The sequence below is a fragment of the Mastomys coucha genome, unplaced genomic scaffold (genome assembly GCF_008632895.1).
Source record: "Mastomys coucha isolate ucsf_1 unplaced genomic scaffold, UCSF_Mcou_1 pScaffold4, whole genome shotgun sequence".
NCBI classification, from domain to species: Eukaryota; Metazoa; Chordata; class Mammalia; order Rodentia; family Muridae; genus Mastomys; species Mastomys coucha.
The window spans coordinates 2,412,989-2,424,192 of NW_022196910.1; the positions used below are offsets into that span (position 1 = coordinate 2,412,989).

Here is an 11,204-nt window from a genome sequence, read left to right on the forward strand (position 1 = left end):
TTCGCTTTAGTAGTTCTGGTATCTTGTTAATCACAGCTGATACTTCAGCCCCAGCTAACTAGAACCACTGAATCTTCACTATCAAAACAACATGGCCCTGATAAGAGTCTTTAATCTTCTCTCTGAAATTTCACAAGCCAGGTCTCCATCTTCTGCGCTGCTCTCAACATGATCTTCTAAGCTCCTACACAACATCCCATAGAGCTCTTAACAACCAATGGCTCTTCTAGCTCAAAGTTCCAAAGTCCTTCCACAGTCCTCCCCAAAACATGGTCAGGTTGTTATAGGAATACCCCACTCCTAGTACCAATTTGTCTTAGTCAGGGTTTCTATTCCTGCACAAACATCATGACCAAGAAACAAGTTGGGGAGGAAAGGGTTTATTTAGCTTACTTCCACATTGCTGTTATCACAAAGGAAGTCAGGACTGGAACTCAAGCAGGTCAGAAAAGCAGGAGCTGATGCAGAGGCCATGGAGTGATGTTCCTTACTGGCTTGCTTCTTCTGGTTTGCTCAGCCTGCTCTCTTATAGAACCCAAGGCTTCCAGCCCAGGGATGGCACCACCCACAAGGGGCCCTACCCCCTTGATCACTGATTGAGAAAATGCCCCACAGCTGGATCTCATGGAGGCACTTTCCCAACTGAAGCTCCCTTCTCTGTGATAACTCCAGCCTGTGTCAAGTTGACACACAAAATCAGCCAGTACAGTAACTATGATCATCTTCAACACAAGCAAAGTGTGCTACTGTTTGGACTCACATTAACTGTTGGGAAGGCTGCACAGTCTGGGGATTCCAGTTAGCCAGAGGGCGGAGTCAGGGAACAGAAATGGAAGCTCAGTTTTAGCTACAGTCTAGAACCATATCTCGACAGATAGATAGATAGATAGATAGATAGATAGATAGATAGATAGTTGTAGGATTGTAGTTAAATACTAGAGGCCCTAACTGGATTGTGGCTCAGAGACAGAGACCCACATAGAATCCCCGAATGAGAGTCTGGAGGTGTTGCCCATTTGTGGAGCCTTTGCCTAAAATCCCCCAGTGAAGGGGCTGGGGGCGTGGTCAGGGGGCAGAGCTCTTCTATCTCTGGGAGTTAATATTGCAAGGACTGGAGGTTGCCTGGAGATGGTGGGATTGTATGAACTCATGACATCAGGACAGTCTCGATGACTTTGCTCCTCTTGTTGGCCTGCAGGGACCCCTCCACTGGGCTGGTGGTGCTGGGGGCCCACACACTGCTCACCCCGGAGCCCACACAGCAAGTCTTTAGCATTGCAGCTGCTGTCAGCCATCCTGATTTCCAGCCTGCCACACAGGCCAACGATATCTGCCTGCTAAGGGTGAGTGGAGCAGCAAGAGGGTGACTGGCAGGTCAGGGCCCATCCGATTTCTGAGTTTATTCATTTAATTTACTTGTGGGGCTGGGGATGAACTCTTTCCTTTCCTTTCCTCTCCTTTCCTTTCCTTTTTGAGACAGGGTCTCGCTATGCGGCCCTGGCTATCCTAAAACACTATATAGACCAGGCTGGACTCAAACTCACAGAGATCTGCCTGCCTCTGCCTCTGCCTCCTGAATGCCACCACAATCATCCTGGACCCTTTTCTTGCATGCTAGGAAAAGGCTCTGCTACGAGCCCATGCCTGGGGTTCCTGAATTCTGTTTGAAAATGGCTGGTAGAACCTGGAACCCCTGAATCCTGTCATACATCTATCCCATCTATCCCGAACTACACTGTCCCGAACCCTCCATGCTTCCACCTGTCAGAAAAACCAAAGCCAAGAACCCCTAACCCAGGGTGTGTCTGTCTCAGAGGTGGCCTACAGGCACCTTTGCAAGCCCTTCATGGACTGTGGGCTTCAAGGTGTAGTGGTTTTCTTTTAGGACAAAAAAGGAGAGAATGAGGGTCTCCACAGGCAGAGGCTGGGAGTGGGATCCCTTAGAGTCACCCGACTTCCAGTACAAGTAAAGAAACTGAGGCTGGGAAATGGGGAAACTGAGGCAGAGGTGTATCGAGATGTGCCTGGGTCTGGTCATTTTCTCCATACCCTCCAGCTGAGTGGCAGGAGACCGGGCCGCGGCCCCAGGCAACCACCTGGCAAAGCCATACACAGCTAACTGGGTGCACAGGGGTCCCTAGGTGGCCGTTTGCACTGAGGAGTTTCCAAGGCCTTCTGAAGGAAGTGATGTCTAAGCTGAGGTTGAATGGGAAGGTACTCCAGCTGGGAAACTCTCAAGGAGGTTGGAATCACCCGTGGGCCAGGAGCCTTCACCCCAAGGACAATGGGAGTTATGGAGGGCTGAGAAGCGAGGAGGACTCTGAGAGATGAAGTGGAAGGTCATATCCCTGGTCCATCATGGAGCTGCCTGGTGTGGTTGGAGGCAAAGAGTCTGATGGCGGGTGGACCACATTATAGGGACACTAAGGTGGAAGAGGGGTGATGAGTCGGGTGCGAGAGTGGGTGCCACTGAATCTAACATTCTTCCTGCAGTTGAATGGCTCTGCTGTCCTGGGGTCCGCTGTGAGGCTATTAAGATTGCCTCGGAGAGGTGCTAAGCCACCCGCGGTGGGCACGCGATGCCGCGTATCCGGCTGGGGCTTCGTGTCTGACTTTGAGGAGCCTCCGCCTGGGCTGATGGAAGTCGAGGTGCACATACTGGAGCTAAGTGTCTGCAACAGCTCCTGGCAGGGCCAGCTGAGTCCTGCCATGCTCTGCACCCACAGTGGGGACCGCCGGCGGCGAGGTTTCTGCTCGGTAGGATTCCACACCACACTTGCTTGCCTTATTGGGAAAACTGAAGCACACAACAAGGGGTCAGAGTTGGAAGTAGATTACCTTTGAGAACTGAGTCCCATTAATGTTGGATTGGATGGAGAAACTGAGGCCCAGGAAAGTGAGGGGTGACTGAGAGTCATACAGAGTTACTTTCATTTTTGCAGCCTGGATCCCGCACAAAAATGCCCTGGAGATGTATGTCTAAACATATGAGGTGCGTCCAGTAGGGGGCACAAACAGATATCTCTCTCAGGCCTGGGCTTCTAAAAGATGACAGCAATTTCTGCATAGCAATTATGACAGTGAGACCAGTCAGTGAGTTGGGGAATTTTAGGCTGAATATTGAGGAACACTAAAAGTACCACCTAGGAGCTGAGACTTGAGAACTTCGGCTTCTTGGGAGGCACACCAGAGGCTGTTGCACACAGCTACATAGGCTGCATGTTGCTCAAAGATCATAGACCTGTCTGCTTATAAGAGACTGCTTTGGGGAGACACAAGACCCTAAAAACAACTCTTAATCTCAAACTTTTTTCACTCCAGGCAGACTCTGGGGGACCCTTGGTCTGTGGAAGACAGGCCCATGGCCTTGTGTCTTTCTCAGGCCTCTGGTGTGGTGACCCTAAAACCCCGGATGTCTACACTCAAGTATCAGCGTTTGTGGCCTGGATCTGGGATGTGGTTCGGGCAAGTTCATCCCCTGGTTCTACGGGATGCTCTGGGAGGGCTGTTTGAATTTCAGCCCTCTATTGGGGCAGAGATAAAGGGCAACCTGTGCCCATTGGCTCACATCTGTAATATTCCATGGCTTGGCCCTAAACCCTGAGAACTTGGGGCTACAGGCATTCATCCTAAATGAACAGCTGTACTGAGGGTTGACTAGATACATGGCTTATGGCTTGATATGCGATCAACTCCAGGAGCCCCCCCTTAATCCACAGAGTCACCCTTGTAATCAAGACCCACTATGTGCCCCCTCCTGAAGTCCTCACTTCTACACTGTAGTCCCCATTCTGGGTGGCTCCTGGGCCTTTGTACCCGCTCTATCTCGTATGGATCATGACTAACTCTACTAACACAGACTGGGACTGATACATGTAGTGAGGACAAAAATCCAAAAAGTTCTAACTCCACTCCTGGCCTCCTAGCCTCAGCGTAACAGTTGTCTTATCGGACCCCAGAGGTACATTTTCATTCCCTCCCTTCCACTCTCCTCCATGCTTCCCAGGGATCCTTGAACACATGCCATGTGTCCCTGAAAGCTTTTGTGGATGGCCCCACGCTCCACTCTAGTCCCAGGTTCGGAGGAAGGAAGCAGGTCACACAGGGTGGTTTCTATTTTCTTTTATTTCCTTGGTGAGGCAGAACTCTGGGGTAGGAGAGGCTACCATAGCTCCCTGCTAAGGACACTTTTGGGGACATTACAAGAAAGGCACAGCTGAGAACTGGAGGGTGGTAAGAAAGGCCCTGGGAACTTCTTGCCCCCAAACTGGAGGGCTGTGCACCTTCCCATGGTCTTCTGTTGTGGTCTGACATCTTGTCTTCCTTTTTAAGTTTTTTGTTTTTCTTTTTTTTTTAAAGATAAGATTTTATATAGCCCAGACTAGCCTTGAACTCATAACACAGCTAAGGATGAATCTGAACTCCTGATCCCCTTGCCTCTACTTTCCAAGTGCTGGGATGACAGGCCTGAACCAACATGTCTGTTTATGTGGATGTTTATACTGGGGATGGAGGCCGGGCTCTGTGAATGCTACCCACTGCACTGCAGCTCCCCCTTCTGGCTTCCTTAAAGGCACATGTGGGTGTGGGTAACTTTCAAGGGCAGCTGTCAGGGTGAAGGGTGAGCAGTAATACAGTCCAGCCCCAAACAGCACCTGTCTGGTGTCACCACCTGCGGCTGGGCTTGGTGACGAGTGGGGCTGGTGGGGAACTGGATAAAAGCTAATGTGGGTGTCCAGGAACAGGGCAGTAGGTGCTAGAGTGACTCTGGGTTTTCTGGGCACAGTGAATCCCCGTGTCCACTGGCTTCCTGGGCCTGAGAGTCAGCCAGGGCCCAATGTTTCTACCAGGTCCCACCTTGTGTGGACTAAACAGGAAAGAACCCAGTGTTTCTCTGACCCGATGCTGCCTGCTCTGGTCTGTAGCTGGCCATATGCAAACACCAACTGAGATGGATACACTACCATCGGCTGTGCCCTGAGACAGCTCCAGCCTAGAAAGCAGGTGGGGAGATCAAAGCAGGGGGTCTCCATGAAGCTGCCCTCTTTGGGCAGAAGGTGACTGGGGTTCTAACTTTGATCCCAGTACCTGGTGATGGCACATACCAACTCTTATAAAATTTTCCTTCCGTCCTTGTGATATGTGCTCAGGATCCTAGGGGATCCCCAAGTGGTTCCAGGCCAGGTTTGGGGAGTGTCCATGTGACATAAATTAGAATCTTTTCTGTAACAATAAATAAAATCGGGACGGCCTCAAGTGCCAGGCCCAGTGGCTGCAGCTCACACGAAGTTCTCTTCCTCCTCTGTTGGTACTTTGGGGCCACCTACAGGTATAGAGGTGACAGTAAGCATGGCGCACTGCCCCTTGGTGGACTAGATACCCAGACCCACCCACGTCTCTCACCTGTGCAGATGCCCGGGTGCCGAACCCCAATGGAGCGGCCCAGGAAGCAAGTAGCCTGGCGCAGGTGACACGAAGAGATGTAGGTAACGTTGTTGTTGCCACAGAGTTCTTGGCCGGGGCTGGAAGGTATCGGGCAGGGCGCAGCGCGACAGACCACACAGTGTGCACTGCCGGTCTGATCCACAAGGCACGACTGGGGGCGTGGGCACACTACCTGAGCGCAAGACTCTGAAAAGCCCGAGAGAGGTCGGGTCAGGTGCAGGATGGTGTCTCGTCCCTGTGAGTCCAGCTGCCCTCAGGCAAGGACTCCACCTGAAAGCCCCACTCCTAGGACTTAAACGCACCGCCACTCTTCGAGCCCTGTTCTGGGACACTATCCCCAACCTGCTGTCAAGATCATCTACAGGAACGCAAGCATCACTCACCTCTATTAAACCCCGCCCCAGAACACAAGCCCCTTCAGCTGTTAAGCCCCACCCCTCAGAGAAGTCCCGCCCCCCGCATGACAGCCTCACCCAGTTGTCAATCCCTGCCCCATTCTACCAAGCTCCACCCACCATGTTGCCTGCACGGCCACACCCACATTCTCTCCCTCCCCAGTTCATCACAAGCCTCTTCTCGTGGCTGTTCCCGCGCCACGAGAAGCTTCTCCCGCGCGTCAGCGCTTGTAAGGGCTGGCTGGCCTGCAGGGCACACCCTGCCGCGCACCGCCCTGCTCCTGGACACGCCCGAGAGCTGGAGCTAAACCGGGGCTCGAGCACGATCTTTGCAGCTTGCCTTCTTTGGTATGCACCTGACCCGACAGACTTTTGCATAACCCCGCCCCAGGCCCCGCCCCCAGCATCAGCAATGAATAGTGTCCGTAAAGTACCAGCGTGGCCTCGCCCCTTCTTCAGGCTAGGTGAGGACTTGGGCAACAACCGGATAGAGCCCACTTACCAACTTCTGGCAGGGCCTCTGTGAAGGCCACGCCCCTCCCAGGCTCGTCTCATTTCCCAGGCTCCGCCCCTGCATAAATCACACCTTCTCCCTAGGCCCGCCTCTCAGCCAACCTTACCTCGGGCCTGTGGTTTGCCAGGCCCCGCCCTCTCTAGACCCCGCCCCTCGACCCGCCCTATCTTTTCCCAGACTCCGCCTTTCCCGGTCCCTCTCTGTAGCCCCGCCCCTCAGGTCCTGCCTGCTTCCTTGGCCCGTCCCTGCGTCCCCGCCCCTCCACGGCCACGGCTCTTACTTTGGCAGTGGCCACGGTACATGACGCGCAGGTCTGGGTGTCCGCGACAGCGCGCGGTGCGCAGTTCGCATTCGTCCCGGTAGGTGGCGCCATCAGAGCCGCAGACCTGGAAGCCCGCGGGAAGCCCCTCGCAGTTGGGCACGCACTCGCAGTGTGGACGGCCCCCCAGCATGCGGCACGCCTTGCCGGGACCGCACTCCACTCCGTCGCAGGAATCTGAGGACACAGAGCACACACGAGTGGGGTTCCCACGTGTCACTGGAGTCCAGGCGCACTGTGATGCACAATGACTGGCTGCAGCCACTGCCGGTTTCCACTAGGACCTCCCCTAAGAGGTATGAGGAGAGGTTTACCCTACACATCCTTATGTCTCAGGTGGGGAAACTGAGGCTTGCTTAGACAGTCTTGTGTTGGGGTTTCCACCTAGCTACACACTCTTTATTTTGTTCTTTTCAGATGGTTTCAAGTAGCCTAGGCTACTTCAAAACTTGCTTTGGAGCCAGGGCTGGCCTTGAACTCTTGATTATCCAGGAACTGGGGAGACCCACATTACAGGGTTACACCTGGATACCCCCAGAGGGCCCACCCACCATACATCTGGAACTGACCCTCTAGCTAGCTTTAGGAAATCAAAGAAAAGGGAGGTGACAAATTCCCATCCCCAGTCCCCAGGGCCAGAGGAGGCTGGGAAGGCAATCAGGCTCTCAAGCCCGAGGACAGGCATTTCTTGAAATTCTTCCTCTTCCCAGAAAGTAGAGGTGGGGTCTGGAGGAGGGGAGTGTGGCAATGGGCTCTGGACCACACAGCCATTATCCCTGAGGCCAATGCGAGCTCCTGGGGCTGGTCTTTAGGGTGTGCAGCCCTACCTACTTCCTCCTGGATAAGTTGCCTGATGTCACTCCTACCCCTAGAGACCAACCCTAAACCCAGTACACCCTTGCCCATGGGTTCCACTCAGCAAACTCCTCATTATCACCCCAACCCTAGATCTCATGTCTGCTCCCTCCAAATCCTTCCCGTCACTTTCTCTGGGTGCCTGCCCGTTCAGCCCTGAGCACAGAGAGGCCAGGGGTGCCCTCTGTCAATGCTTCCTCCAAGGCAGAGGGCACACCTGGACTGTTACTCATTCATCTCAGCAGGGATGCGGGTGGCACGCTCAGAATAAAGCATAGATAGATACCCTAGGCATATTAGCTATGTAAAATGGGTGGTACTCAGAGCCCCATGAGGGTAGTAGTGGGGACAGCCTAGTGCCAGGTCAGGGTTTAAGGCTATGTTCCTCCCCACCAGGTGAGGTAGGATTGTAGGTTAGGGGCTTTACATGGTGAAACCAGAGGGCTTCTCAGAGCCTCCTCAAGCTGTGGGCCCCAGGGCATCCGTGACCCCTCTCTGAGGCCAGGGTTCCCTCCCTAGTGCCCCATTCACTCTGGATCTTGTCCACCATCAGGAGCCCCCATGGCTTCACCTTTGCAGGGGAGGCAGTGGACAAGGCCCAGGAATCCTAGCAGGCTGATTTTATTGCCCGGGTGGGTAAAGTTGGACCAGGCAGTGTTGATGTTGCCGGAAGCGCAGCATTCCTCCCGGCTGACATGTGTCTTCAACACCAGACTGCAGGTGGCCTCTCCGCCCTGCTGGAGCCAACACACGCCACCTATTCGGAAGGAGGAGGAGGAGGAGGAGGAGGAGGAGGAGGCTCCAGACCCCATCTCTACCTAAGAATTATCCCTATGCATGTTCTTTGTGGAGCAAGCCCCTAACCAACCCCCAACACCTCAGATCTAATTCCCCGACCAATTCAGAGATGTCCATAGCCATCATGAACGCCCTGTGTACAGGAGGAAGGGGCAGAAAGCCCCAGTTGTGGCTCGAGCTCTTCTGTGTAGGGAATCCTTCTCTGAGCCGCACCCCAGTGATCCACCACCAACTCCCGCCTGGCCTCCAGGCCTGAGAACTGGCACCCTGCCCAGCCCCTTCAAATGCCAGGCACTCGGCATGTGAGGGTCTGTGGGCCTGCACTGGCTTCCCGCCTCTGCCCTCTGTCTAGACAGTGCCCAGGACAGCCGAGCCCCCGGCCTGCAGCCCCCCCTCGCCTGACCCGCCTCTTACTCACTCCAACTGGGGAACATTCCCTCTGCGTGAGCTCACTCCCCTGGGACTGGGACGGGGGACGCGGCCCTAGGGGAGGGGGCTTGGCTCCCTTGGAGGCCAGCAGCCCTGCCAGGCTGGTAGGGGCTAGAACACAGAACCTTTGGCTTTCTTCACCCTTAAGTGAAGATAGCCCCCCCCCCCCATCAGAACTTATTCTTGCTTGAGACACTGCCGAATTCCTCCATGAACTGGGCCCCAGCACCTCAGTTAAGGCTTTACCAAAAGGGATACTGAGGCTGGAGCTCTCCCGGCCAGATGCAGGTATACCATTCCACCTGAGGCATGTCATCCAGAGACTCCTGAAGCCCCTCTGCCTAAGAGGCATTAGCAGGGCCAGTCACCCAGAGATGTCTCTCTAGGGCCTAAGGAGCCTCCTACCATGTCACTTGGAAGGTTCATGACCCCGAGCCTCAGTTTACCTATCCTGAAAACAGGGAGGAAAAAGTACCCACAAGTTTTGGCCACAAGTTCTGTGGACTCATGGGAAAGCACGTAAACAGTAAGAGCTCAATAAATAAATGTCAGTCCTCTTTTGAGGCTGGAGGCGTGGAGCCCCGCATTCGCCCACCCAGCCAAAGCACACCCCAGACATCCCCCTGCTGCATTCCTCAGGCCACGTGGGTGGCCCGCTCGCCCGCCCCTTCCGCCCAGCCCCACTCACCGGGCACAGAATCCCCCGAGCCCATCACGGCACCCACGGATCCCACTGCCCAGACCAGGGCTCCCCAAAACAGCGGCCACAGTGCCCCAGGACGCATGGCGAGTGTTGGGCAGCAGCGGGGACTCAGCGAGTGCAGACGCCTCGGCCTATAAAAGCCCAGGGCGGGCGGGGCCGGCGGCGGGCGGGGCGGGGCGCAGCGGGACGGACGTGTCCCCGAGGCGCCGGGCCCGGGCCTGCGCGGGGGTGGCCACCGGGGGCAGGCCATGTCCCATCTGGGAACCAGACAGTTGTCTAGGAAGAACAGTCCACAATGGGGTCAGGTCACAAACTGTGGCCTGGAGGGCATGTTCTGGGAGGTGGACACCTCCAGGTGTCCAGTGTTCCTTTGGGGATCTCTCGGGTGCAGGTGAGAAGCCCTACCTGGGCTAAGCGTAGCATTGAGGTTGCCATCTGGTCTCTCTAGCCTCTCGCCTAACCTTCACCTTGACAGTACCCACGGTTGCAAAGGGTGTCTCCATGCTGCTCCAAACTGTTTAAAGACTCCTACCTACCATTCTAGCCTTTGGAAGGCTGAAGCAGGAGGATTGCTGTGAGTTTGTGATCTGCTAGGGCTTCAGAGTGAGTCAAACTAAAGTTGAGGTCATCTGAAGCTAGCTCCGTGGGGAGAGTGCTCCCCAGCACGCACAGGCCCTGGAGTCTACCAGTCCACCGGCATGATGGCACACACCTGCCATTCCAGCTCTCGGGGGTAGCGGCTGGTGGATGGAGAGGTCAAGGTCATTTTTAGCTATGTAGTGAATTCAAGGATAACCTGGGCTACCCAAGACTCTGACTCAAAAAGGGAAAATGAGCCGGGCAGTGGTGGCTCACGCCTTTAATCCCAGCATTTGGGAGGCAGAGGCAGGTGGATTTCTGAGTTCGAGGCCAGCCTGGTCTACAGAGTGAGTTCCAGGACAGCCAGGGCTACACAGAGAAACCCTGTCTCGAAAAAATAAAAAAATAAAAAAAAAAAAAAGAAAGAAAGAAAAATGAAGCCAAACCCAGAGTTTAGAGGATGGCCCAGGGGTTAAGACTGATTGCTACATAGACAGGAAGACCTGAGTTCAAAGCATCCATGTAAAAAGCCAATGTGGGGCAAGGACGCCTGTAATCCCAGGAATGTGTGGTGGACACAAGAGGATTTCTGGGGCTTGCTGGCCACCCTACCTCCAACTTCAGTGAGAGACTCTTGTCTCAAAAGGCTATGGCCAAATGTGAGAGAGGGAGACATCCGATGTCGTCTGGCCTGTGAATGGGGGTGTGCACACAGATCTTACCCGTGCAAGGGGAAGCTCATCAGGCAGGAGGCACGTCCTGGAATCCCAGCACTCACTTGGGGAGCGAGGAGAGGGGTGCGGGGGAGGGGGGGAGGCTGGAGAGATGGCTCAGTTAAGGGCACTGACTGCTCTTCCAGAGGTCCTGAGTTCAGTTCCCACATGGTGGCTCACAACCATCTGTAACGCCCTTTTCTGGTGTGTCTGAAGACAGCAACATTGTACTCACATATATAAAATACATAATCTTTAAAAAAAAAAAAAAAAAAAAAAAAGGAGGGCTGGAGAGATGGCTCAAGCGGTTAAGAACACTGACTGCTCTTCCGAGGGTCATGAGTTCAAATCCCAGCAACCACATGGTGGCTCACAACCACCCATACTGAGATCTGACGCCCTCTTCTGGTGTGTCTGAAGACAGCTACAGTGTACTTAGATATAATAATAAATA

General features: G+C 54.4%; 2 protein-coding genes across 3 annotated transcripts in view; one reads left to right on the top strand and one right to left on the bottom strand.

Annotated features, from left to right (window-relative positions):
* The window catches only part of Prss57 (serine protease 57), a 6,819-nt gene extending 2,908 nt beyond the window's left edge, over positions 1-3,911 (top strand). The window contains exons 3-5 of one of the 2 annotated variants that reach the window (XM_031350055.1): positions 1,199-1,343; positions 2,494-2,757; positions 3,322-3,911. In XM_031350055.1, the coding sequence (XP_031205915.1) occupies positions 1,199-1,343; positions 2,494-2,757; positions 3,322-3,513 (601 nt within the window). In that variant the 3' untranslated portion in view covers positions 3,514-3,911. Of the gene's footprint in view, positions 1-1,198; positions 1,344-2,493; positions 2,758-2,942; positions 3,100-3,321 lie in introns of those variants that run through there. The other variant, XM_031350057.1, reaches the window with a different exon arrangement.
* A 196-nt stretch (positions 3,912-4,107) lies between these two features.
* Positions 4,108-9,594, bottom strand: Fstl3 (follistatin like 3). The gene is made up of 5 exons (XM_031350058.1): positions 9,444-9,594; positions 8,100-8,285; positions 6,635-6,850; positions 5,404-5,631; positions 4,108-5,323 (listed from the first exon to the last, which is right to left on the bottom strand). Exons 1-5 carry the CDS (start codon positions 9,538-9,540, stop codon positions 5,280-5,282), a joined length of 771 nt encoding a protein of 256 aa, XP_031205918.1. The 5' UTR covers positions 9,541-9,594; the 3' UTR covers positions 4,108-5,279.
* Positions 9,595-11,204: the final 1,610 nt, after the last annotated feature.

Coding starts and splice junctions, on each gene's coding strand:
- Fstl3 (XM_031350058.1), bottom strand. CDS start 9,540: ATGCGTCCTGGGGCACTGTGGCCGCTGTTTTGGGGAGCCCTGGTCTGG. Junction 8,286..9,443: donor CTCGGGGGATTCTGTGCCCG/GTGAGTGGGGCT, acceptor CCTTCCGAATAG/GTGGCGTGTGTTGGCTCCAG. Junction 5,324..5,403: donor GCACCCGGGCATCTGCACAG/GTGAGAGACGTG, acceptor CTATACCTGTAG/GTGGCCCCAAAGTACCAACA.